At 60.8% G+C, this 20788-nt stretch overlaps 2 protein-coding genes across 7 annotated transcripts; one reads left to right on the top strand and one right to left on the bottom strand.

Annotated features, from left to right (window-relative positions):
* Window positions 1–21: 21 nt before the first annotated feature.
* Window positions 22–12296, bottom strand: NOC2L (NOC2 like nucleolar associated transcriptional repressor). Of its 4 annotated transcripts, none has more exons than XM_049877559.1 (19): window positions 12243–12296; window positions 11940–12092; window positions 10398–10572; window positions 10174–10305; window positions 9493–9610; window positions 9307–9397; window positions 8778–8856; window positions 8586–8696; window positions 7995–8105; window positions 7560–7748; window positions 7236–7375; window positions 6296–6407; window positions 4308–4421; window positions 3866–3967; window positions 2577–2720; window positions 2372–2485; window positions 1303–1438; window positions 805–909; window positions 22–572 (listed from the first exon to the last, which is right to left on the bottom strand). In XM_049877559.1, the coding sequence occupies exons 1-19, from the start codon at window positions 12266–12268 to the stop codon at window positions 463–465; spliced, it is 2262 nt and encodes a 753-aa protein (XP_049733516.1). In that variant the 5' UTR covers window positions 12269–12296; the 3' UTR covers window positions 22–462. The 4 variants fall into 4 exon arrangements, with proteins under 4 accessions (XP_049733516.1, XP_049733514.1, XP_049733517.1 ...); XM_049877557.1 differs by having other exon boundaries at window positions 24–572; window positions 9493–9613; XM_049877558.1 differs by having other exon boundaries at window positions 25–569; window positions 9493–9613.
* A 560-nt stretch (window positions 12297–12856) lies between these two features.
* Window positions 12857–19725, top strand: KLHL17 (kelch like family member 17). Of its 3 annotated transcripts, none has more exons than XM_049877562.1 (12): window positions 12857–13731; window positions 14771–15030; window positions 15117–15238; window positions 15522–15743; window positions 16014–16130; window positions 16364–16577; window positions 17353–17423; window positions 17544–17743; window positions 17993–18081; window positions 18182–18255; window positions 18492–18673; window positions 18891–19725. In XM_049877562.1, exons 1-12 carry the CDS (start codon window positions 13622–13624, stop codon window positions 19117–19119), a joined length of 1890 nt encoding a protein of 629 aa, XP_049733519.1. In that variant the 5' UTR covers window positions 12857–13621; the 3' UTR covers window positions 19120–19725. The 3 variants fall into 3 exon arrangements, with proteins under 3 accessions (XP_049733519.1, XP_049733520.1, XP_049733518.1); XM_049877561.1 differs by having other exon boundaries at window positions 12860–13731; window positions 17353–17497; window positions 17576–17743; XM_049877563.1 differs by lacking the exon at window positions 17544–17743 and having other exon boundaries at window positions 12859–13731; window positions 17353–17497.
* The last annotated feature ends 1063 nt before the right edge of the window (window positions 19726–20788 follow it).

The following is a 20788-nucleotide window of genomic DNA, read 5'->3' on the forward strand; positions in this document are numbered from 1 at the left end:
ATCTGGATGCGAAACACCAGACGTTTTAACAGTGAGGAAACACGTGACTTAGAAAAGGAACACGTTCCAAAGACTTATGGGACTGCTGCAGAGTAGAGCAGCCAGCTTGTGCCTCGATTCCCTGGGGACCAGATCTGAGGTCCCCGCATCCCAGCAGTGGCAGACAAACCAAAGACGGGAGGCACAGAGACTGCCATGGATCACATGGGCTCCAGCCAGGCCCTGGCTCCCCTGGAACTGGGGCTGTTCCTGCTTTGGGGCCTTGCACATCCCGCACTCAGGAGGAGGCAGCTTCCTTCCTGAGGCATGGGGCCCGCAGTGGGCAGGCTCTGCAGTGTGTTTCTGCCCCAGGGCCGCTGGCTGAGGAAGTGGTCCAACTTTTGGTACGTTTGGTCTTTGATGTTGCAAAAATAAAGTCCTGTCCACAGTCTACAGCCTTGCCCACTGGTGTCCACGGTGGCCTCAGTCCTCCTCAGAGAGCTGTAGGTCCTCGAGCTTGTCCTCCGGCCCCTGGGCCAGACGCTGCAGCTCCCTGGGGCTCAGCCCCGCCTCGGTGTCTATGCCTCCATCTGCTGGGGAGCAAGGCCACATAAATCCTGCTCTACCAGGAGGAGCCAGCCTGGAGATCGCTTATCACTAATTAATCATGGCACTAATTAATTTATTGGTGCCGCTGTGCTGGCTGCCAGAGCAGCTGGGCTGGCCTCTCGGGACGTGGGTAGTCGAGGTCTGCCTGCTTGGAGCTGCCCTTGGACAGCCTGCCCCCTGACCCACCCTAGGCCCCACTAGCCCAGGGGCACTCACCCTCTGAGTCGCTGACTTCTTCCTCTCTGCCGCTGCTGCTGTCGCCACCATCTTCATCTTCCTCCTCCTCTGCCCCCTGTAGAGCTCTCACGGACCCAGGCGCTCCTGGGGAGCAAGAGGAAGGGCCACTGAATGACCACCAGCCCACACAGTGGAGGCTGAGGGAGGCCGGTCTGCTCCCAGCCTGGTCAGGGAACTACACGCAGGTGGGAGGACCCAGAACTGCCCTACAGGGGGTGGAGCCAGCACTGGGGCCGTGGCACCCACCCCAAGGAAGGCTCGAGCAGGATTTTAAAACTGAGCCCCCACTTCAAAACAAGGAAAGGGACCAGTGAGAGTGGAGGAGGCGGTGACAGCAGCCATGGGGAAGGGAGTACAGACCCCCCCATCCTGCCTAGTCTGGAAATCGGCCTCCCCTGCCTGCCCAGCCCTGTCTGTGGCTCGCCTGCCCCTACCCTCAAGGATGCGGGGGGCAGCCCAACACTGCCCACCCAGTACCTGTCCCTGAGAGACCAGAGGCGGCGTCCTCGTCATCACTGTCCAAGTCAAAGAGGTCCTTGAACTCCTTCCTGTCCTCTTCCTTCCTGCCTTCTGTTCTCTGCCGCTTTATTTCTGGGAAGTTTAAGTCTTCCAACTAGGAAGACCACCAAAGTGGGTGTTGAGAGCAAAGAAGAGCCTGTGACAGCCTGACCCTGACCCCCACACTCTCCTGACCTGTTGCCCCCCTCAGCAGGGCCATCACACAAAGAGACCCTCGAGAAACACCAGGCAGGAGCCCACTCTGACAGCGGCCACCTTCTGCTCGCGCTTTCCAGACCATCTTCCCTCAAACCCAATGTCCCATTCACCTCCCCTGCCGTGTCCCCTCCCCCAACCCCCATCGAGAACTTAGGGAAGCATCAGTCACCCTTCCGAGCTGACTCCTACTCAACACTGTTTTAGGGAACCCCTGGACAGGGCTGCCCCCCAGGTGGGCAAGGGGAACCCTGGGCACACTTTCCACTGGCCATACATGTTACAATCATTTCTATTTCCCTCTTGAGAAAGTGGTGCTCCAACTCACTAGAAGTCTAGTCACAACCCCCTGCCTCCCTGCTCCCAAAACTGTCACACCCAGCAGGACAGGGAGGCAGGTACACTCACAGAGTCATGGGCATGCCACCCACAGGAAGTCACCCCGCCCAGGCAGGCCCCAGGGTCACAAGACAAAGCCCACCTTGCCATCCCTTTACTTCTGAGTGACAAAGGCCCCAGCCCACCAGGCCTGAAAAACGGGCGCTGGCTGGCAGAGACCCTGCCCTGCCCAGTTATGCGACATTGCCCACCCCCTCTATAGACTCAGTGGCCAGTCTCTGCTCTGTCACCCACCCGCAAGCACCAGGATGGTGGTGGCAGGGAATCCCCACCTACCTTGGCCCTGCTCAGGTATCCCAACTGTCCTCTTACATGGGGGGCAGGTTGGGGGGGCATCCCTACACCATGTCAGCTGGTGGCCAGCATAGAGACCCAGGGTTCAGGCCTGATGGCTATCATGCCCCTGGCCTGCCCCAGCCCCGCCCCTACACACCCGCTCTTTGCCGCTGATCTCCAGCTGGATCTCCCGGTCCCGCAGTTTCCTCCAGTGGCCGTAGTACTTGGTAAGCGGGGTCCCCTCTGCTCGTGTCTGCTTCTCCCAGGCATCCTGGGGGTACAGGAACCTCGGGGTCACACCTGCTGTCAGCAAGCCAAGGAGACTGAGCCCACATACCCCCGCCCCCTGCCTGTGGACTGACCACGGCCTGCTGGTCAGACACACTGAAGGAGACAGCCTGGCGGCGGCAGCGCACATACTCCGCATTCTCCTGCACCTTCTCGAGTAGCTGGCGCACCTGCCGGCAGTAGTTGGCCACCTTGCACTCCCGCAGGAAGGACTTCAGCTGCAGGGGTAGGGTATTAGTCCAGCTCCAGCCCTGGTTGTCCCACCCCACCAGCTCAGAAGGGGTCTGCCACTCAACAAGAAATGGGACATGGGTCCTATCCCAGGGCACGCATGTGCATACCGGTGGCGGGGGGGAGCTGCAGACAGGGCAGCACTTGTGGCAAGGGCCCCTCTTGGGGCCAGGGACAGCAGAGAGCATCAAGAATCCACCCTCCAGGTCAGATCAAGTGGCGCCTGTCCACGAATACAGTTTTCTCACTCACTCATGTGTTCTGTGGGGTTATTCTTGTGCTACACAGGAGCTGAGCAGTCCTGAGAACCCCTGTGGCCTGTACAGCCTGTGGGACCCGCTGCTAGGCTTTTACCAAAAACCACTTGTGGTCCCTTGGGACTCCTAGCCCAGAAACAGATATTCAACTTCCTGGTGTTACTAACCAAAAGTACACTGAGTGTGACTGCATATGTGTCTGACAGTGGCTGTGCACACGTGTACAGGCGTGATCACAAAGGCACGTGACTACACGTGTGCACGTGTACATGCAACTACCCAGTTATGTATATAAATACGCGACTGTGTTTGTGTGTACTGTGCTTGCTCGCATACACACATGCACACATGTATCCAGGTGGGCATCTGAGCCCCATGTGCAGTTTGAGTCTGAGGAATAGCCCCCCACCTCCCCACCAAGGGGCCTGTGATTCTTGGGGCTGATCCCACAGGGATGGCAGTGCCATTTTCCCTGGGGGCGGCACAGGCCTCCCTGAGACAGGAAACATTTAGCCTGGGCAAACGGATCTCCATGGGAAGAGGTGTGGGGTGAGCTGAGAGGGGATCTACAGATGAGGGAGGACCCCCACTCCGACGTTGTAGTTCAAGGCAAGTGAGGCTGACACAAGATCTGCAGCAGAGCTGGTCATCTCCTTGCCCCACCTCCTCACAGTACCCATAACCACAAGGGGCTGTGCTGGGGGACGGCCCTGACCAAGGAGAGCCCTCATGGCCACTCCAGTCCCTGGGGAGTCTTCTAAAATCTGCAGGGGCTCGCCAGGCCCCCCAGGTCCCAAGTATTCTGTGGAGAGTACCCGTGCTCACACACTGGGATCCCACCCTCCTGCCCGGTGGGGTGGGAGAAGAGCACGGACCTGCAGGACAGCAGGCAGCACCAGCTCCGGGAAGGCAACACTGTGGGCCTGGCCCTGCAGGTACTCCAGAGTGAGGTCGCAGAGCTGCTCCAGCAGGCCATCCTGGGGGTGGGGGGCACATGAGAGTGGGCGGTCAAGGAGCATCAGGGTGGTAGGGCATGTCAGGGCAGGTGGGGGGAGCACATCAGGACAGTGGGCCATCAGGCCAGGTGTCAGGGCACAGGGCACATCAAGATGGCAGTAGGTCAGGCTGAGCATCAAGATGGGGGGTGTACATCAGAACAGGGTGGCATGTCACGGCTGGGGGGGGTGCATCAGGGCAGAGGGCGGGCATCAGGATGGAGGGCTGTTGGGGTGGGGGGCAGTGGGCATTAGGACAAGTGGGGGGCATGTCACGATGGGCAGGAAACCAGCACCCCAGGGGCCACTCCGCCAGCCTCACCCGGTAAACCTTCTCTTGCAAGTTGACATTGGACAGCTTCAGGATCACAGCGAAGTTGATTGGCTTAGAGCTCATACGCCCCGGCTTCTTGTTAAAGTTGACCTGCTGGAAAACCTGCCAGGCAAGCAGCCTCAGGGCCCTGCCGCCTGCTGCCCACTGTCCTAGGGCAGAACCTGCAAGACCCCAGCTGTAGCCTCCTCAGAATGCCCCCCATGGCCATCACCAAGAGACATGTCCACCCTCTGGGTCCTCAGACCAGGGGCAGGTACCCAACGGTTATAAGCCCACAGCCCCAGGCCCCCCACCCAGCAGCCTGAGTCCTCACGCCTCCTAAAGCCCAGCCTCGTGCCCGAGGTGGTGCCCAGACTCTCTGGCAACAAGCAGGATGGGCAGCATGACTAGGGCACATGTGCTGCACACAGAATCAGAATCTTCCCCCAACACAGCTGAGAAGCAAGGATAGACCACTGCAAACAAAGGGGTCAGGGGGCCACCATTGCACCAGACCTCAAAGTGCATGTTTCCTGACATGCACTGCAGGGCTGCTTGGTGAAGGACCTGCACCCTGGTGGTGCTGGTGGCCACAGGCCCAGGGGACTCCACGGAAAACAGGAAAGGCCGGGAGGGGAGGGGCAGCAGAACTTGAGTGGCTAGGCCTATGACTAAGCGGCTGCAGCCAGGAGCTGGGTGCTCCCGCAGCACCACTGCCCACCTCCCAAGACCTGGCTTCCCCCAGACCCGATGGCCCAGGCTGCCCAGGGATAGAGGTGGGGCCCACCACCTGAGGACCCCCTGGGGGGTACACTGCGAGAGGAAAGGCACCTCTCAGGTGAAGATGTGTGCTGGCTGTACCCACTGCTTTCAAAAAACAGCCATGTTTTGATGTACAATAAACCTGTGCCCGGGTGAGCACTGCCCTTTCTCTAGCTAGCTGGCCGAGGGCTGGGGTCTGACCTGCGCTGCCCAAAGAGAGACCAGAGACGGGAAGAAACGGAAGGCCCCATGGGAGAGCATGAGGGCTCAGGGAGACGCCAGGTAGAAAGAGACAAATGGAAGCAGATGCCCAGAACACAGACACAAAGACGAGGTTGGGGTAGGAGCCACAGTGGGGGCACTGAGCGAAGGGCCACAAGCCGGGTGGTCGGGGGTCACTGCGGCAGCCACAAGCAGAGAGGATGTAATTTCCAAAGAGTGTTCTTGACAACACGAAACCACAGTGGCTCCCCTCAGGGAATCAGTGCAGAACCGTCTGGGTTTCCTCTGCCTCCTCTCCCTCCCCCAGTCAGCAGCACCACGGCAACAGCCCACAGGACTGGGCTGGCCTCCCTGTGGGCGCACACTGACTGCTGAGGCTTCTCCAAAAGGAGGGAGGATGGATTCCTGAACACATGCCAGCCAGGTCTCATGCCCGAGGCTCCTTGGCTTTGGACTCCAGCCTCTCACGTGCACCACACACACATACGCACACTACATATGTACGCACACACGTACACATACCACACACGTACACGCACATGAGGCACACAAGTACTCACATACACATACCACACCACACACGCACCACACAGGCACAGGTTCGCACACTTGCCGACTCCGCGCCAAGGCAGACTCATGAAAAGAAGATACGGAAGCTCTGGCCTCTCGGGCCTGGGGCTCCATCCAAGCTGGGACGCTAACTCTCACCTCGAGCAAAACAACTACCGCCCTGGTTGGCCCTGACCTTTGAGTGACACCATGGGGCCCATAGAGTGAAGGCCAGTTCATCATGGGCAGACGGAGGGGGCGGGGGGGCAGCAAGGCAAACTATATTCCTGAGAAACCTATGAGGTCCACAGAGCCATTTCCTGTCCTCAGGTGAGGACACTGGGGCGCTGGGAGGCTTGTTGAGCCCAGGGCCAAAGGCGAAGCCACACAGGCAGACGGAGCAGACAGACATGCTGCTGCTCTCCCTCCCCCAGTCACCACCCCCACCCTCGTGGCCCACTCACCTCGAGAAGGAAGGGCAGCACAGGGATGAAGGTGCCCGTGCTCTCTGAGAGCAGTGTCAGGACGCGTACGCAGTGCAGGCGCAACGGGTAGAAGCGGGCAGTGGGGACCAGCCTGGGGGTGGTAGGGAGGGGTTAGCGAGGTCCTGAGGCCCATAGGGCAGGCCCACTCGGTCTACTGCCACCAGGCTCCCCCAGCCACACCTGCCCAGGGATCCCTCCACAAGGCAGGACAGAGACCCCTCTCAGTCACTAGGGCCCGCTCGCCCACCTTCCACCCCAATTTCACGTTAACAAGGGAGTTCCTTCAACTCTCCCCATCCCTGCATTGGCAGCCAGGGCTATTCCAGGTCCACCTCCCTCTCCCTCCCTCCTAGCCGGAGCCCGTCCCCCTTCAGAGGAACACAGACGCCCCCTCCTGGCTGAGAAGTGCACAGAGCTACCTGCCACACATTCTCTGAGGACACACCTCAGCCCCACATTACAGAAAACAAGGCTCCCCTGGAACATTTATGTCCACAGGCGGCAGACCACCCCAAAGTGCTCTGTGCACATCCAACCCGTGGTCTGGACTCCTACAGGCCTACGCTATACTCTTGACCCCAAGTCTCCAGGACACGTGTGTGTGCTCCCCTGTGGAGCTGGGGCCAACAGGAGCAGCTGGCACAGCCGGCTGCCCGTAACGATGTTTGGAGTGGCCTCTCACAATGGGCCCAGGGGCCAGAGACCACCCCCAGCCCTCCCCAGGAGCTGCTTAAACATACACCCTGAACCCTCCCAGAGAATTTACCCTTTCTGGCCCTCCAGATGCCCTGTGTAGCCCTGGCCACCCAGGACACCTCTCATAACCCCGACCCTGACCACCCAGGACACTCCGTGTAATCCTGACCCCGGACCTCCTTGACAATCCATGTAAACCGGCCTCAACCCAGCCCAGACTTACTTGATGCAGCCGATAATAACCTGCGCAAGCGGGTAGATCAAGGGCTCAAGAGCCCCGTTGGGGCAGAGAGTGCCCAGGACACGGCACCACAGGTGGAGGCAATGCACAAACTGCCAGTTGTACACGGACTGGTACGTCTCCTGGTCAGAGGAAAGACACACCACTAGGAGAGCCGGTCCAGCTCCAAGCAGTAGGGGTAGCTTCTCATAAGCCTGATGGGGCCCAGGAGCCACATGGGGCCTCTCCTCTAGCAGCACCGAGCCCCCAACCCATGCTTCCCACCCAGGGCCATGCCCCCAAGTGCGCCCGTCGGCTGGCCCACACCTTCTTCCGCATGACCATGGCATTTCGCAGGTGGACAGCGAGCTGGCGAATGTAGAGGAAGGCATGCTGGTAGGCAGCACCAGTGTCTAAGGCAAGCACTTCTGTGAGGGTGCGCTGCATGAAGGTGATGGTGGGCAGGGCGCTGGGGGACGTGAACTTGCAATTCTTCACGTACGTAATGTACATTTGCTGCGGGAGAACCCAGTCAAAGCTCGTCCTGAGCTCCGGGAGCCCCGTGCAGCCCCCACTCCTGCCCGGTGCGTCTTTTCCCTCTGCACAGGCCCCCAAGAGCCACACTGCTAGGAGGCCACAGCCCAGCGAGAGCACTACCCATACAGGGCACTTGCCATCCTCAGCAAAGACTGTCTACCCAGACCCTGAGGGAACCTCAGCTAGTCCCAAGAGAGCCCACCCGGGCCAGCCATGCCATGCTACCTTGAGGATGGGACCCAAGAAGCTGTCCTTGTGCCGGCAGACTTTAATGAGAACCAGGAAAGCCAGCACACGCAGGGTCTCCTCGCCAGTGCCCCACAGGACCACCATCCTCTGTGGAGGGCACGGAGGGGGTCACTGCCCACCCAGGCTCCCCACCAGGGGGCCATGCCCAGCCCCTCTCTGCCCGGGTGCGGCAGAGCCCCTGCCCAGGGCCAGTGGTGTTTCTGGCCACTCCTGAAGACAGATCAGCACTCTACGAAGTGCCATGAGCGGCAACTATGAGCAGTCAAAAAATCAGAGACAAAGAACTTGAGACCAATCCCACCACCTCTAGCGAAGGCAGCACCACAGCGACGTGACTGTGTGTATGAGTGCTGTAAACGCTGTCACCTCACGACCTCACAACAAACAGAACAAGCCTGACGTGGTTCTGTCTAAGAATAGGAGGTGCCACCCGAGCCAAGTCACCCACACGGGAAAGGAAGAGCGATAAAGAGCGAAGGTGTCCTGCACGCAGCAGGGAGGGGCTGGGACAGGCTGGGAGCAGGAGGTGGCCGGGGGGACGAGCCCGGACTGTGATGGCCAGCCTACCTTCAGCAGCACACGGCACTGCTGTGGGAAGGTCAGGTAGTAGGGCACCGCACTGCTGATATGCTGGACAACAGCTGCTGCCACTGTCGCCTCGGTCAGGCAGCTCGCCAGCTGGGGGTCAGCAGGGGACAGTAAGGCCCAAAACCAACCATCCTCCAGTCCAGCGTACCCCCACCCTTGCCAGGACCATACCTGTGTGACTGAGTTCAGGTAGGCCTTGATGTCCAGACGGAGCTTCCCCCACAGTGGGCTGCTGGACGGTGGTGCCCCCCTACAAAGATGCCCCATGTCTGTGACTCCCCTGACTGTGACCCTCCCATGACTATGACACCCCCTGCCCCAACACCTTCCTAAGGGGACAGGCTGGCACCAGTTTACGGACCCCATCTGGGAGGCTCCCTGAGACCATGAGCAGAGCTGAGGCAACGAGAGTCAGCAGGACCCAGCTGTCAGAGACGATGGAGACAGTCTGGCCTTATAAAACTGGAGTTCAAAGCCCAGCGGCAGGAACACACACCACGCAGCCTGAGAAATTTCAGGCAGAAAATTCCTTCTCAAGAAGAAAGAGAAAGGATGTGCCTTCCCCCCATCCCCGCCAGCCCTAAGAGCCCAGCCTTTCCTAGGGTCCTGCATGTTCCTAGCTCTCCAGGTGTCCACAGAGCCTACCCCATCCCCACCACCCTGTCCCAGCTGTGTCCAGAAGGACTGCCAACCTCCTCACCTGGTGCCGTCCTTTCGGGCCTTGCCAAACAGCAGCTTCTGGAGGCAGCCCAGGAGGTCTCTGATGCAAAAGGTCACCACAGCATTGAACACTACAGGACAGGGTGAACACAGAGGCCACTGGGGTCTACTCTTGGGAGAGGATACACATGGAGAGCCTGGGTCCCGGGCCCCTCACCAGGCTCACCTGCGCTGTCCGTGACCTGGAACCTGCCAGCCTCGGCACCCTCCTGGTCTCCTTGGGTGGTGGCCACAGCCGCTCGGAACCCCTGAACAATCTCATGCAACAGCTTCGGCGTGAGGTGCTGCTGGAAAGGCGAAAGAGAGAGAGAACCCAGGGAGGCACGCAAAGTGACAGAACTGCTCTCAGAAAGGCACCGTGGCCCAGCCACAATCTCAGATGCAGGGGCGGGGTGGGGGCCGGGGTTGCTGAGCCACAGTCCAGGACCCTTCAATAGGACAGGGGCCTCGAATGCCGGCTCCTGGACTACAGCAGGCTCCCAGGTGGTAAGGGCGGTTTTCTCTTCCCAACGTCTCCTCACAGAGACCACCATGAACCCCTCATAAGGACCTACACTTCCCAGACCGACAAGGCAGAGAGACCAGGTCCCACCCTCAGTAAACTTTAGGCAGCAGAAACCCGAGAGGAGACAGAAAAGGCAGCCCTGGAGAGGAAGGGACAGGCCAAGTGGGAAAACACAGTCCTGGAGCTGCCTGGCACACAGGAGGAATGCTGGAGCTGCCCCGTGCCTCAGGGAGGAGTCCTCCCAAGACGATGCCTGTGCAGCACTGGGCACCTCTGACGAGGGGAGTCGAGTGCAGACTCCTGCCTCTGGGAAGAGGGCCTAGTCCACACGCCACTTCTCACCTTCGTTGCCTGTTTCCACTGTTCAACCATGGCGAGGGTCACAGGGACCGAATCCTTCCTCTTCCCCTGCAGTCCCCTGGGGACTTTGTCCCCAGCCCCTGCTCCATCCTCCTCTTCCTCCTCACTTGCTTCCTGCACAGACACAGAAGAGCCAAGGTAGGGCAGGGCATAACGACCACAGGTGACTCCCCCCCCGCCCGCCCAGTTCTGCCTGGCCCCCTCACCTCCAGCATGTTGGGCAGGGAGTGCAACTGCTCCTCTTCATCCTCAGAACTGTCCGACTCGCTGAAGTTCAGCAGGCTCTGGTCGTTCTCCTGCAGGAACTTGTAGAACTCCGGGTCCTTGTCCTTCAGCCGAGACAGCTGGTCCTTGTGCTCAGAGGCACAGCCTTTCCGCCGGCTAAGAAGACAGGTCAGCAACCCCAGTGGGTAGGCAGAGCCAGTTGCGGGGCTTCCTGTCCCTACCACACTGCCTGCTTGCTGGTCTCCTGAGAAATTACAGGGGTAGGTCTGTTTGTTCCCTCACAGCAGCTACAGACAACCCGAGAGAAGGGCTACTTCCAGGGATACAAAGCCAGGAAGAGTTCAGCTGACCTGTCTGTCTCCAGAACTCCAGAATCACACATCCAGTGGCCTTTCAACACCTCCGCACGTGCACTCTGACGCCGTATTCAACCCACACGCTCGTGTCCTGAACTCATGGTCTCCCTGAATTCATTCTGCCTGGACTCTACTCTACTTCAACTGTTGTTAACTTTGTCCCTCCAGGTGGTCCGGTGAAAACGCCTGGGCTGTCCTTAAGTCTCTCTCTTGCACCTGCTCTGTCCTCACCCTAACTCAACCACCAGCACTCCTCAGCTACTACAGCAGCCTCCAAGCTGGTTTCCCTGCTTCCACTCCCAGGACAGCACCCAAGGAACCCTGGTGCTACATGTTACGTGATGTTACTTTTCTGCTCAAAACCCCAAAATAACTTCCTATTTTACCGGCAGGCCTGACAATAGCCTAAGATCTGGCCCCTTGTCACTTCTCGGGTCTCATTTCTACTACTCTCCCTCTCACTCCCTCTGCTACATTCACCCCTCGCTGTCCTCAAACATATAAAACACACTCCTATTTCAGGGCCGTTGCTGTTCCCTCCACCTAAAACACTAAGACTCTTTTCCTTCTGCCTACAAAACTTACTCATTCAAGTCTGTGTTTAAACATCACCTTCTAAAATATCATTGTCATTACCTGCTATCGAGTCAGTTCTGACTCACAGCGACCTTCTGTACAACAAAATGGAACACACCCCGGTCCTGTGCCATCTTCACAACCGTTGTTATACTTCGGCCCTTTGTTACAGTCACTGTGTCAATCTATCTTGTCGTCAAATTACCTTTTTCATTTAAAACAACGTGACTCCTCTTCCCAACCTCCCTTTAATTACTCTAAACCCTTCTCTTTATTTCTTTCACTCCAAAACACTTCTTTCTCCTAACACACTATGAATTAGCCCATCTTAAAACTAAAAAAAAAATACCGAAAACCAGAATCTTTGTACAGTACAATAGCGTATATCGTCCACTCAAAATACAACTTAACAAAGTACGCAAAAACAACATATACTAAACAATAACACAAAAAACTAAAAAAATTTAGGATAGGAATCAGAGGCCCCTGGGCCTCAGCCCCGAGGACCCAGCGGAGGTTAGCATCCCAGAGGCGAGGCGGATCTGGGCGAAGAGGTCCCTACGCACGTTCAGTGGGAGGCGCCGCGCTCACCTGGCAGAGGAGCTCCCGCCTGGCCCATGCGGATTCCGGGCAGCTCCGTGCACCGTCCGCGCCTCCGCTCCGGGGGCGCCCTCGGGCTCCGATTCGGAGTCGGAATCAAAGCCCGAGGCTAGGAACTCATCCACCGTCAGCTCCTCCAGGCGCCTGTGGGTCACGACGTCGCAGTCACAGCCGTCCACCATCCCGGCTCGCCCCAGCCCCGTTGCCCCAGGAGCACGGACAGGGGCGAGGAGAACCCCTTTGGATACCCGCAGCCGCCGGTAGCCCGACAGGCCCTCGGCCGCTCAAACTCACCTTTTCCGACTCAGTGCCGCCGCCATGACAGCTAACCCGCAGCGTGTACCCCGCTTCCGGGCCCAGAATGCAATGCGTTGCCGCACTTCCTCCCTCCCACCCCGCCCCCAGACTCCGCCCCGCCCCGCCCCGCCCCGTGATTGACTCTGAGGTTCTCCGACCTTGGCGCCGGCGGGCTAGAGGCAGGCGGGCACATTCGCTTCCCTGATCCAGTCGGTCTCGCGGCAAGGGGCTGGGACTCTCCGGGGTCGCCCGGGGACGCGGTTCAGTCTCCGCACACGCACGCATCCGTTTAGTGCGGGTTGCGGGGCCTCAGACCGCCGGACCGCCTGGGTCGAACCCTAACGTGCCTCTCACAACTCTGTCAGAGGCGGTAACGGTGGTGCCGTCCCCGGGTCGACAGCCCGGGCGCCCACCTTCCCCCCCCAGCCGCCTGCCCAGGGCTCCGGAAGCACCTGCCCCCGAGTGCTGCGCGTCGATGAGTGACACCCGGGGCGGGAGAGGTGCGGCAAAGGCGGTAATATACAAAGAGCTTTCACAAATCAATAATGAAAATCCAGAGATCCCGTACGAAAAACAAGGGAAACAGACGGCGGTGTAGTAAACAGACAGATCACCAAAAAATGCTGCCCTAAAGCCAGGCCACGCCCGTGTGAGGCGCCTGGTGCAGCGGCACAGGAGGCGACCGACGGACTGTGCTATGCAGCGCGGAGGACAGGTCCGTGGGCTGCCCACAGCGCGCGCCCGTCCTCAACCACTTGAGCCCCAGCTGGACGGGGCTGGACGGGAATGGCCGCTTTTTCTTTTCCTTGTCTGCCCCAACAGCAGATGCAAAGGCCCGGAGGACCGAAAGTGGCCCTAGGGAGAGAAGGAGAGACGCGAGCCGCCCGGATGTGCTAGACCCCACGACGGGCTAGCTCACAGGCCCGGGGGTGTGCAGGTCAAGCCCAGGGCAGGTCTCTCCCATACGCCCTCTCCATCCCAGGCTGCCAGCGCCCAGAGCGAGGCCTGGTACTTAGAAGGATTTGGAAAGCCTAGGGGCTAGCAGGAGGGGACGGCCGTGAGCTGGCTCAGGGCCTGTCCAGGGTTGCCTCCGGAGGAGGTCCTGGTCGGTTCAGGTCCTGCCCGGGGACCTCCTGAAGGAGGAGGAGGTGGCAGGCAGGACACCTGCTCCAGGACATCGGGATGACCCGGGTCCCACGTTGCGTCTCCGAAGCGGCCGGGGAGCCGGAAGGCGGGGCGGGCGGCGCCGAGAAACAGAGCGCTGCGGGCGGGCGGCGAAAGCAAGCGGGGAGCTAGCCGCCACCGCCGAGCAGTCCTCCAGCATCCGCGCGTCGGTTGGATCGTCTGCAGGTCCGGCGGGTCCGACGGCCGAGCCCATGCAGCCGCGCAGCGAGCGCCCGGCTGGCAGGACACAGAGTCCAGAGCACGGCAGCCCAGGGCCCGGGCCCGAGGCGCCGCCGCCGCCGCCTCCACCGCAGCCGCCGGCGTGAGTGGTTCGGGAGGCCGGGAGGTGGTCGTGACGGGCCAGGGGCACGGGGGTGGCCGTGAGGGGACACTGAGGGTCTAGGGCACCGGAGTGGCCAAAGGAAGTCTCTAGGGCGGCGGAAGAGGGAGAGGACCAGCGTGGCCGTGAGGGTGCCCAGGCGCGGTCCTCGAGGCCCGGCTGGGGGGGGGGCGGTGCCAGCCAAGGCTCCGACCCGACTTTGGAGGCCCCGCGCCCGCAGACCCGGTTCTGTGGAGGTTCCGCATCTCCCACTGCTCCCACTCCATCCTACCACTGCTCTCTCCGCTCTACCGGATTCTCACACCCGGTATCGGCACACCTGAGCCCCCACCCTTCCATTCATCCGCGAACTGGGCGGGTTTGGACAGGCGTCCTGAGTGGCCATCCCCAGAGGCTCTGTCGCCTCCTGGCTGTCCTTGAACCCCAGCGGCACGGCACACGGAGACTCAGGCAACCCATGCGCAGGATGCGGGTGCAGTGTGGGTGGAAGGGGTCCAGTTCAGGGAGTGGCTGAGGGAACACTGGCCACCTTTACCCTGCATGCATCCCCAGTGCGCTTGGCCGGTGTGGAGGGGGACAGACTCCTATCCTGAGGGAACCGTGGGCTGATGGGGATGGAAAGGGTGGCCAACAGAGAACAAAGAGTCCCAAGGAGCATCAAGGGAGCCTGGTTATTGTAGGGTACTCTGGGCCAAGGAGGCCTGGTGCCCAGATGGGACCTGGTCAGAGGGAGCTGTGTAGCTCAGCTATCAGGGCACCAGGTCCATGAGGGACTTTGGTTTGGCTGTGTGCCAAGAGAAGGTGTGAGGCAGGGTCCTGCTTGGGCTCCAGGGAGGCTCCTGGACACGAAGAGCAGAGCTGGGCAGGTAGGGGCCAGGCCTGACACAGGGCTGGGAGGTGGTGGGAGATGGGGAAGGGAGCAGGGTGGGTTGTGAGGGGCTGACTGAGGCTTGGGCCACTGAGGGCTTTGCCCAGACGTGGCGAGGCCATGGGCAGCTCCCTGACCAGCCACCCCCCACAGCCCTGAGGCAGAGCGAGCACGTCCCCGGCAGCCCTGGCCTGCGGCCCCTATGGAGGGGGCAATGCAGCTGCTGAGCCGCGAGGGCCACAGTGTGGCCCACAACTCCAAGCGGCACTATCATGATGCATTTGTGGCCATGAGCCGCATGAGGCAGCGTGGCCTTCTGTGTGACATTGTCCTGCACGTGGCCACCAAGGAGATCCGAGCGCACAAGGTTGTGCTGGCCTCCTGCAGCCCCTACTTCCATGCCATGTTCACGAGTAAGTGCACAGCCCATAGTTTGGGGGCTGGGGGGCATCCGCAGGTCTCCCAGGGAGAGGACGGGCCTGATCCACTGTCCCCATAGATGAGATGAGCGAGAGCCGTCAGACGCATGTGACGCTGCATGACATCGACCCACAGGCCCTGGACCAGCTGGTGCAGTTTGCGTACACGGCTGAAATCGTGGTGGGCGAGGGCAACGTGCAGGTGACGTCACTAGCCCTTTGTGTTGCTGAGATACCTTGTCCCAATCCCCACGTCCCCCTTGTACCTCTTGTACCCCCCGTGCCTTTCCCCACATCCCCCCGTCTCCCCTCATCCCTGTCCTGTGGCCCTGACCTCCCCCGTCCCATGTCTTGTGGCCCCAGTCCCCGCTTCCATCCCATCCCCTGGCCTGTGGCCCAAGCCCCTCTTCCCACTCTGTCCCCTGTCTCATGGCCCTGGCCTCCCAGTCCTTTCTCTCACCTTCTCCCTGTTCCTGTGCCCACAGACTCTGCTCCCAGCCGCCAGTCTCCTGCAGCTGAACGGCGTCCGAGATGCATGCTGCAAGTTCCTGCTGAGTCAGCTTGACCCATCCAACTGCCTGGGCATCAGGGGCTTTGCCGACACACACTCCTGCAGCGACCTGCTAAAGGCTGCCCACAGGTACGTGCTGCAGCACTTCGTGGACGTGGCCAAGACTGAGGAGTTCATGCTGCTGCCGCTGAAGCAGGTAACACCACCGGCCAGCCCTGACCCCTAGCCTCAGACCCCACCCTAAGCCCAAACCCTCCCCTTTGACTTCCAGCCCTATCCCAACCCCCATCTCTGCCTGCATCCCTAGTCCGTGGGCCCCGGGGAGCTGGACCTGAGGCTCCACGCCCTGCTTGACCCCCCCCCCAGGAACACTGGGCCCCTGGCTGGGCAGATTCTCTGTCCTGGGCACCCTCAGGGCTCCCCACCTCCTCCCCCAACCTGGCCTAGCCTGAGACCCCACCCCCAGGTGCTGGAGCTGGTCTCCAGCGACAGCCTGAACGTGCCCTCCGAGGAGGACGTCTACCGCGCTGTCCTGAGCTGGGTCAAGCACGACGTGGACGCACGGAGGCAGCACGTCCCTCGGGTGAGGCTGGCCCTAGGCTTCTGCCGGCTGGGAAGGGACACAGGTGGCTGAGAGCCAGGTGTGCCCAGTACCCTGTAGATGGGGAGGGTCCCATGATCAGGGCCCCTGATGCCAGCCCCCATGTGTCCGGGTGGTGTCATGGCTGAGGAGGGATGTGGGAGCTCTCAGGAGGACCCAAGCACCGAGATGTGGGTCCCCTGGTCCTGCCTGACCTGGCACCCCCCCCACCCCAGCTGATGAAGTGTGTGCGGCTGCCCTTGCTGAGCCGCGACTTCCTCCTGGGCCATGTGGATGCAGAGGGCCTGGTGCGGCATCACCCGGACTGCAAGGATCTGCTCATTGAGGCCCTCAAGTTCCATCTGCTGCCGGAACAGAGGGGCGTCCTGGGAACCAGCCGCACGCGGCCGCGCCGCTGTGAGGGCGCTGGCCCGGTGCTCTTTGCTGTGGGTACGCCCGTGCCCAACACATCTCCGCTGCATCCACACTACATCCCCACACCTGCAGCATATCCTTCTGTGACCACCATGTCACCACCTACACCTGTCATCTCCCCAAATGTGCCCACAATGTTCCTTCTACGTATTCATCTCATCTTCATCCCTCGTTTACCACATCCCTGCTTACACCCGCCATGTCTCCACCACATCTCCTAATGCATATTTCCTCCTGTGACCACCACATCCCCACTTGTGCTTACTATGTTCCCACCACATCCCTACCATGTTCCCTCATATTTCCTCCATGCCCCCAACCCATATCTGTTTCCTGTGCATGTGCCTACCATGTCCCCACACGTGTTTGTTATCTTTTTGTATATTCTTACCACATTCTCATGCCCGCAGCATCTTCTCTGCCTACAGTGTTCCCTCCACGTTCACTATGTCACTGCCACATCCCCCTACACAGGCCACATCCCTGTGGCCACCACATTCCTACATTCAGTGCAGTCCGTCTCCAGACTGCCACCTCTTTTTCTGCACCTGTCATGTCCGCACCTCACATCCGCCACGTTCTCTTTTTGCACTCTCTGTGTCCCCGCACCAGCCATGTTCCTACAGCTGCTACGTAACTTGTCACGTCCCCACCACATCCCTGCGCTGCACACCTGCCCCCATTTCCGCTCTGGAGTCTCAAGGACCCTGCGCTGGGTGGCCCACCCCACCAGACCCTGCGTCAGGCCCCTAACCCTGTTGTGCCCACTGGATCCCCCTTCTGCCCTCAGGTGGTGGGAGCCTCTTCGCCATCCATGGAGACTGTGAAGCCTACGACACACGCACAGACCGCTGGCACGTGGTAGCTTCCATGTCCACACGCCGGGCCCGGGTGGGCGTGGCAGCCATCAGCAACCGGCTATATGCTGTGGGCGGGTAAGCATGGCACAGTAGCGAGTCGGGCTTGGTGTGCGCCCTCCAGGCCAGCTCTGACTGCAGCGGGGCTCTCCCCAGCTACGACGGGACCTCGGACCTTGCCACCGTGGAATCGTATGACCCTGTCACCAATACATGGCAACCTGAGGTGTCAATGGGCACAAGGCGCAGCTGCCTGGGTGTGGCCCCCCTGCACGGGTTGCTTTATGCAACTGGCGGCTACGATGGGGCCTCCTGCCTCAACAGGTGGGTGCACCAGATGGGGGCTGCCCAGGACTACAGGGTGATGGCCGACCAGAAGCTGAGAGGCCCCCAGTGCCACTCCTATCCCTCTGGCCCAAACAGGCCCTCCCCAGGGTCAAAGGGCAGCCCATGCTAGTGGGGTCTGGGGTCAGGGCTTCACCAGGATTCAGTTCATGGGACCAAGAAGGCCAATCCTAGGCCTGGGTGGCCTCCCTACCTGCACTCAGGGTCTGTGAGGTCCTTTGTCTGCAGTGCTGAGCGTTATGATCCCCTGACGGGAGCGTGGACATCCATTGCCGCCATGAGCACCAGAAGACGCTATGTGCGTGTGGCCACACTTGGTGGGTGACTCACCACTGACGTGCAACCTACCTGTCCTGGCCCCCCCTTCCCCTGGGTGCCCCAGCATGCATAGGTGCTCAGGGGCACTTCTACTCGCAGACGGGAGCCTGTATGCCGTGGGCGGCTACGACAGCTCATCACACCTGGCCACTGTGGAGAAATACGAGCCCCAGGTGCGTGGTGTGCCCTACCGTAAACCGTTGTCCCCTGACCACCACCTTCCAGCCACCGTTGCCATCTCCCCCGACTGTTGCCCAGTTCTGACGGCTGGCCCCCAACCGCTATTCCCTGGATTGCTGTTCCCCTCTACCACCCCCCCAGCCACTGACCCCCACCATTGCTGCCCCCACCCTGGAGCTCTGCACTGTGGGAGGTGGAAAGCCCTCAGCCTAGTGCCTGCCACCTGCAGGTGAACGCATGGACACCTGTGGCCTCCATGCTGAGCCGGCGCAGCTCAGCAGGTGTGGCTGTGCTAGAAGGCGCGCTCTACGTGGCCGGGGGCAATGATGGCACGAGCTGCCTCAACTCAGTGGAGAGGTTCAGCCCTAAGGCCAGCGCCTGGGAGAGCGTGGCACCCATGAACATTCGCAGGTCTGCAGGCACAGGCTCACGGTCTCTGGGGGAGCATTGCCCTATGGGGTGTCCATGGGATGGTGTCCCAGGGTGATGTCCACGGGAGTCCCCAGGGAGGGGCGTCCATGGGGGATGTCTCACCCCATACAGCAGGTCTGCCCTCCCAGAGACAAGCAGAGGCCCCTGTGAACCTACCCCTGGCTGGACACCCACCCACCCCCCCGTGGCCCCCCAGGAGCACACATGACCTGGTGGCAATGGACGGCTGGTTGTACGCCGTGGGAGGCAATGATGGCAGCTCCAGCCTCAACTCCATCGAGAAATACAACCCGCGGACCAACAAGTGGGTGGCCGCGTCCTGCATGTTCACGCGACGCAGCAGCGTGGGTGTGGCCGTGCTCGAGCTGCTCAACTTCCCCCCACCCTCCTCGCCCACTCTGTCAGTGTCCTCCACCAGCCTCTGACCTGCACAGCGCCGCATGCCGGCGCCCAGATGCCTTAAGCGCCCCCGGGCGGCCCCACCTGCTCCCCTCCTTGCCCACATGAGTTGGAGCAGGGTCCCTGGCCACCCCACCAGGGATGCTGGGTACCTCCATCCATGTTTCTCGTGTTGGTGTCTGTCTGTGTGCATCCTTGTTTATTTATTTAGTTAATCGTTTATCTGTTCACTTATTTATTGCCCGGCAAGCACCGCCGCAGCTATCAGTTTGTCCCTTTACTCTCGAAGTGTTTGGGACCCCACGTCTCTGGGACCAAGCTGCCCTTCCAGGAGTCCTCCTGCCCACTCCTGGCCTTAGGGGCATCAGTGATGGGGAAGGAGACCCGCCCTGCCCCAGGGTCTCAGACCTAGAGGCACAGACCGAGAGCTGGGCTGTGGAAGCCGGGGGCCATGGAGTCCGGCTCTTCTGAGCAGGTGCGGGCCTCACCTCCCCACTGAGCGCCTCCTCCCCGTGTCCACGTCTGTCTTCCTGGGCTCGCACTGAGCGGGGCCATGTGCACGCCTCCGTGCTCCGTGTGCACAGACCCACCGTAGCAATACGCGCCAACTCAGTTAATAAACATGTCTCTTGGACTCCTCGGCCTGTGTCTGAGCGTCCGTCCCTGGGGGACCGTGCAGCTGGAGGATGGGTCTAGTGGGGGCTGCGTGTGTCCTGTCTCCCCAGGGTGAATGGGGAGGGTGCATTGGAGGGTACCCTTGGGGGAGAGGTATTCTTGGGGAGGCCCGTTGGGAGTGTCCATGGCGGAGGTCTCTGGCAGCAGTGGCATCTGACACTTTATCCTAGGGTCCCAGCACGTGGGGGGAGCCCCTCAGGGGGGTCCATTGGGGGGTATCTCCGGGGGGATGTCCACGGAGATCTCTGACGGCAGAGAAAGAGATGTCAGCAGCAGCATCAGAGACACCCTCCCAGGATCCCAGGCGCATGGCAGTGGGAGCACAACCTTTCTGGATTCTGCATCAGCCAGGCGGGCGGGGGTGGGGTGGGGGTCCTGGTCTTGGCAGAAGGTGGGGGTGGACCTCAGGAGTGATGACTGGGAGGAGAGTTCCAGCTCTCCTCTGTCCCCTCCTCATGGGGCTCACTCCTGTTCCGGTGGCTGAGGGTGAACACGCTCCCTACAGTCACCAGTGACTCAGAGGCTGGGGATTTAGGTGGAAACAGGATGTATGCTCAGGAGGGGGGCTGGGAGAGGACCTTGACCAACAGGGGTCACTGGGATCCCTGGGGGATCACAGGACTCACCTGGCGGGGGAGGTCACAGGGCTTTACAAGAATCACTGGGGGTCACCAAGCTCTCTGGGGGTCATTGGGGATCACTGGGCTCATGGGGATTATCGGGCGCTCCAGGAGTCACTGGATGACACTGGGCTCTCTGGGAGTCACCGGGTTCACAGCACCCCCCAATGTCCCCACTCTAAGCTCAGGCCATTGTGACCTTTTCGGTGCACTGAAAGCTGAGATGGGTCTTTGGTCCAGGCCGATGGGTGCCTCGGGCTGGCCGCTCTGTGTAGACAGAGACTTAAGTTCAGGTAGACCCAGCCTTCCCAGACTGGGCTCCGCCCTCACCGGCTGCTGGGCAGGATGTCCCAGTCCCAGCCCCACCCGCAGCAGGAGGTGGAGGCTGCTCAGATCAAGG

Source organism: Elephas maximus, chromosome 3 (assembly GCF_024166365.1).
Source record: "Elephas maximus indicus isolate mEleMax1 chromosome 3, mEleMax1 primary haplotype, whole genome shotgun sequence".
Taxonomy (NCBI): Eukaryota; Metazoa; Chordata; class Mammalia; order Proboscidea; family Elephantidae; genus Elephas; species Elephas maximus.

Coding starts and splice junctions, on each gene's coding strand:
- NOC2L (XM_049877557.1), bottom strand. CDS start 12,268: ATGGCGGCGGCACTGAGTCGGAAAAG. Junction 10,573..11,939: donor GGCGGGAGCTCCTCTGCCAG/GTGAGCGCGGCG, acceptor CTGTCTTCTTAG/CCGGCGGAAAGGCTGTGCCT. Junction 2,486..2,576: donor TGTCTGACCAGCAGGCCGTG/GTCAGTCCACAG, acceptor CTGTACCCCCAG/GATGCCTGGGAGAAGCAGAC.
- KLHL17 (XM_049877561.1), top strand. CDS start 13,622: ATGCAGCCGCGCAGCGAGCGCCCGGCTGGCAGGACACAGAGTCCAGAG. Junction 16,578..17,352: donor CCCGGTGCTCTTTGCTGTGG/GTACGCCCGTGC, acceptor TTCTGCCCTCAG/GTGGTGGGAGCCTCTTCGCC. Junction 17,498..17,575: donor CGGCTATATGCTGTGGGCGG/GTAAGCATGGCA, acceptor GGCTCTCCCCAG/CTACGACGGGACCTCGGACC.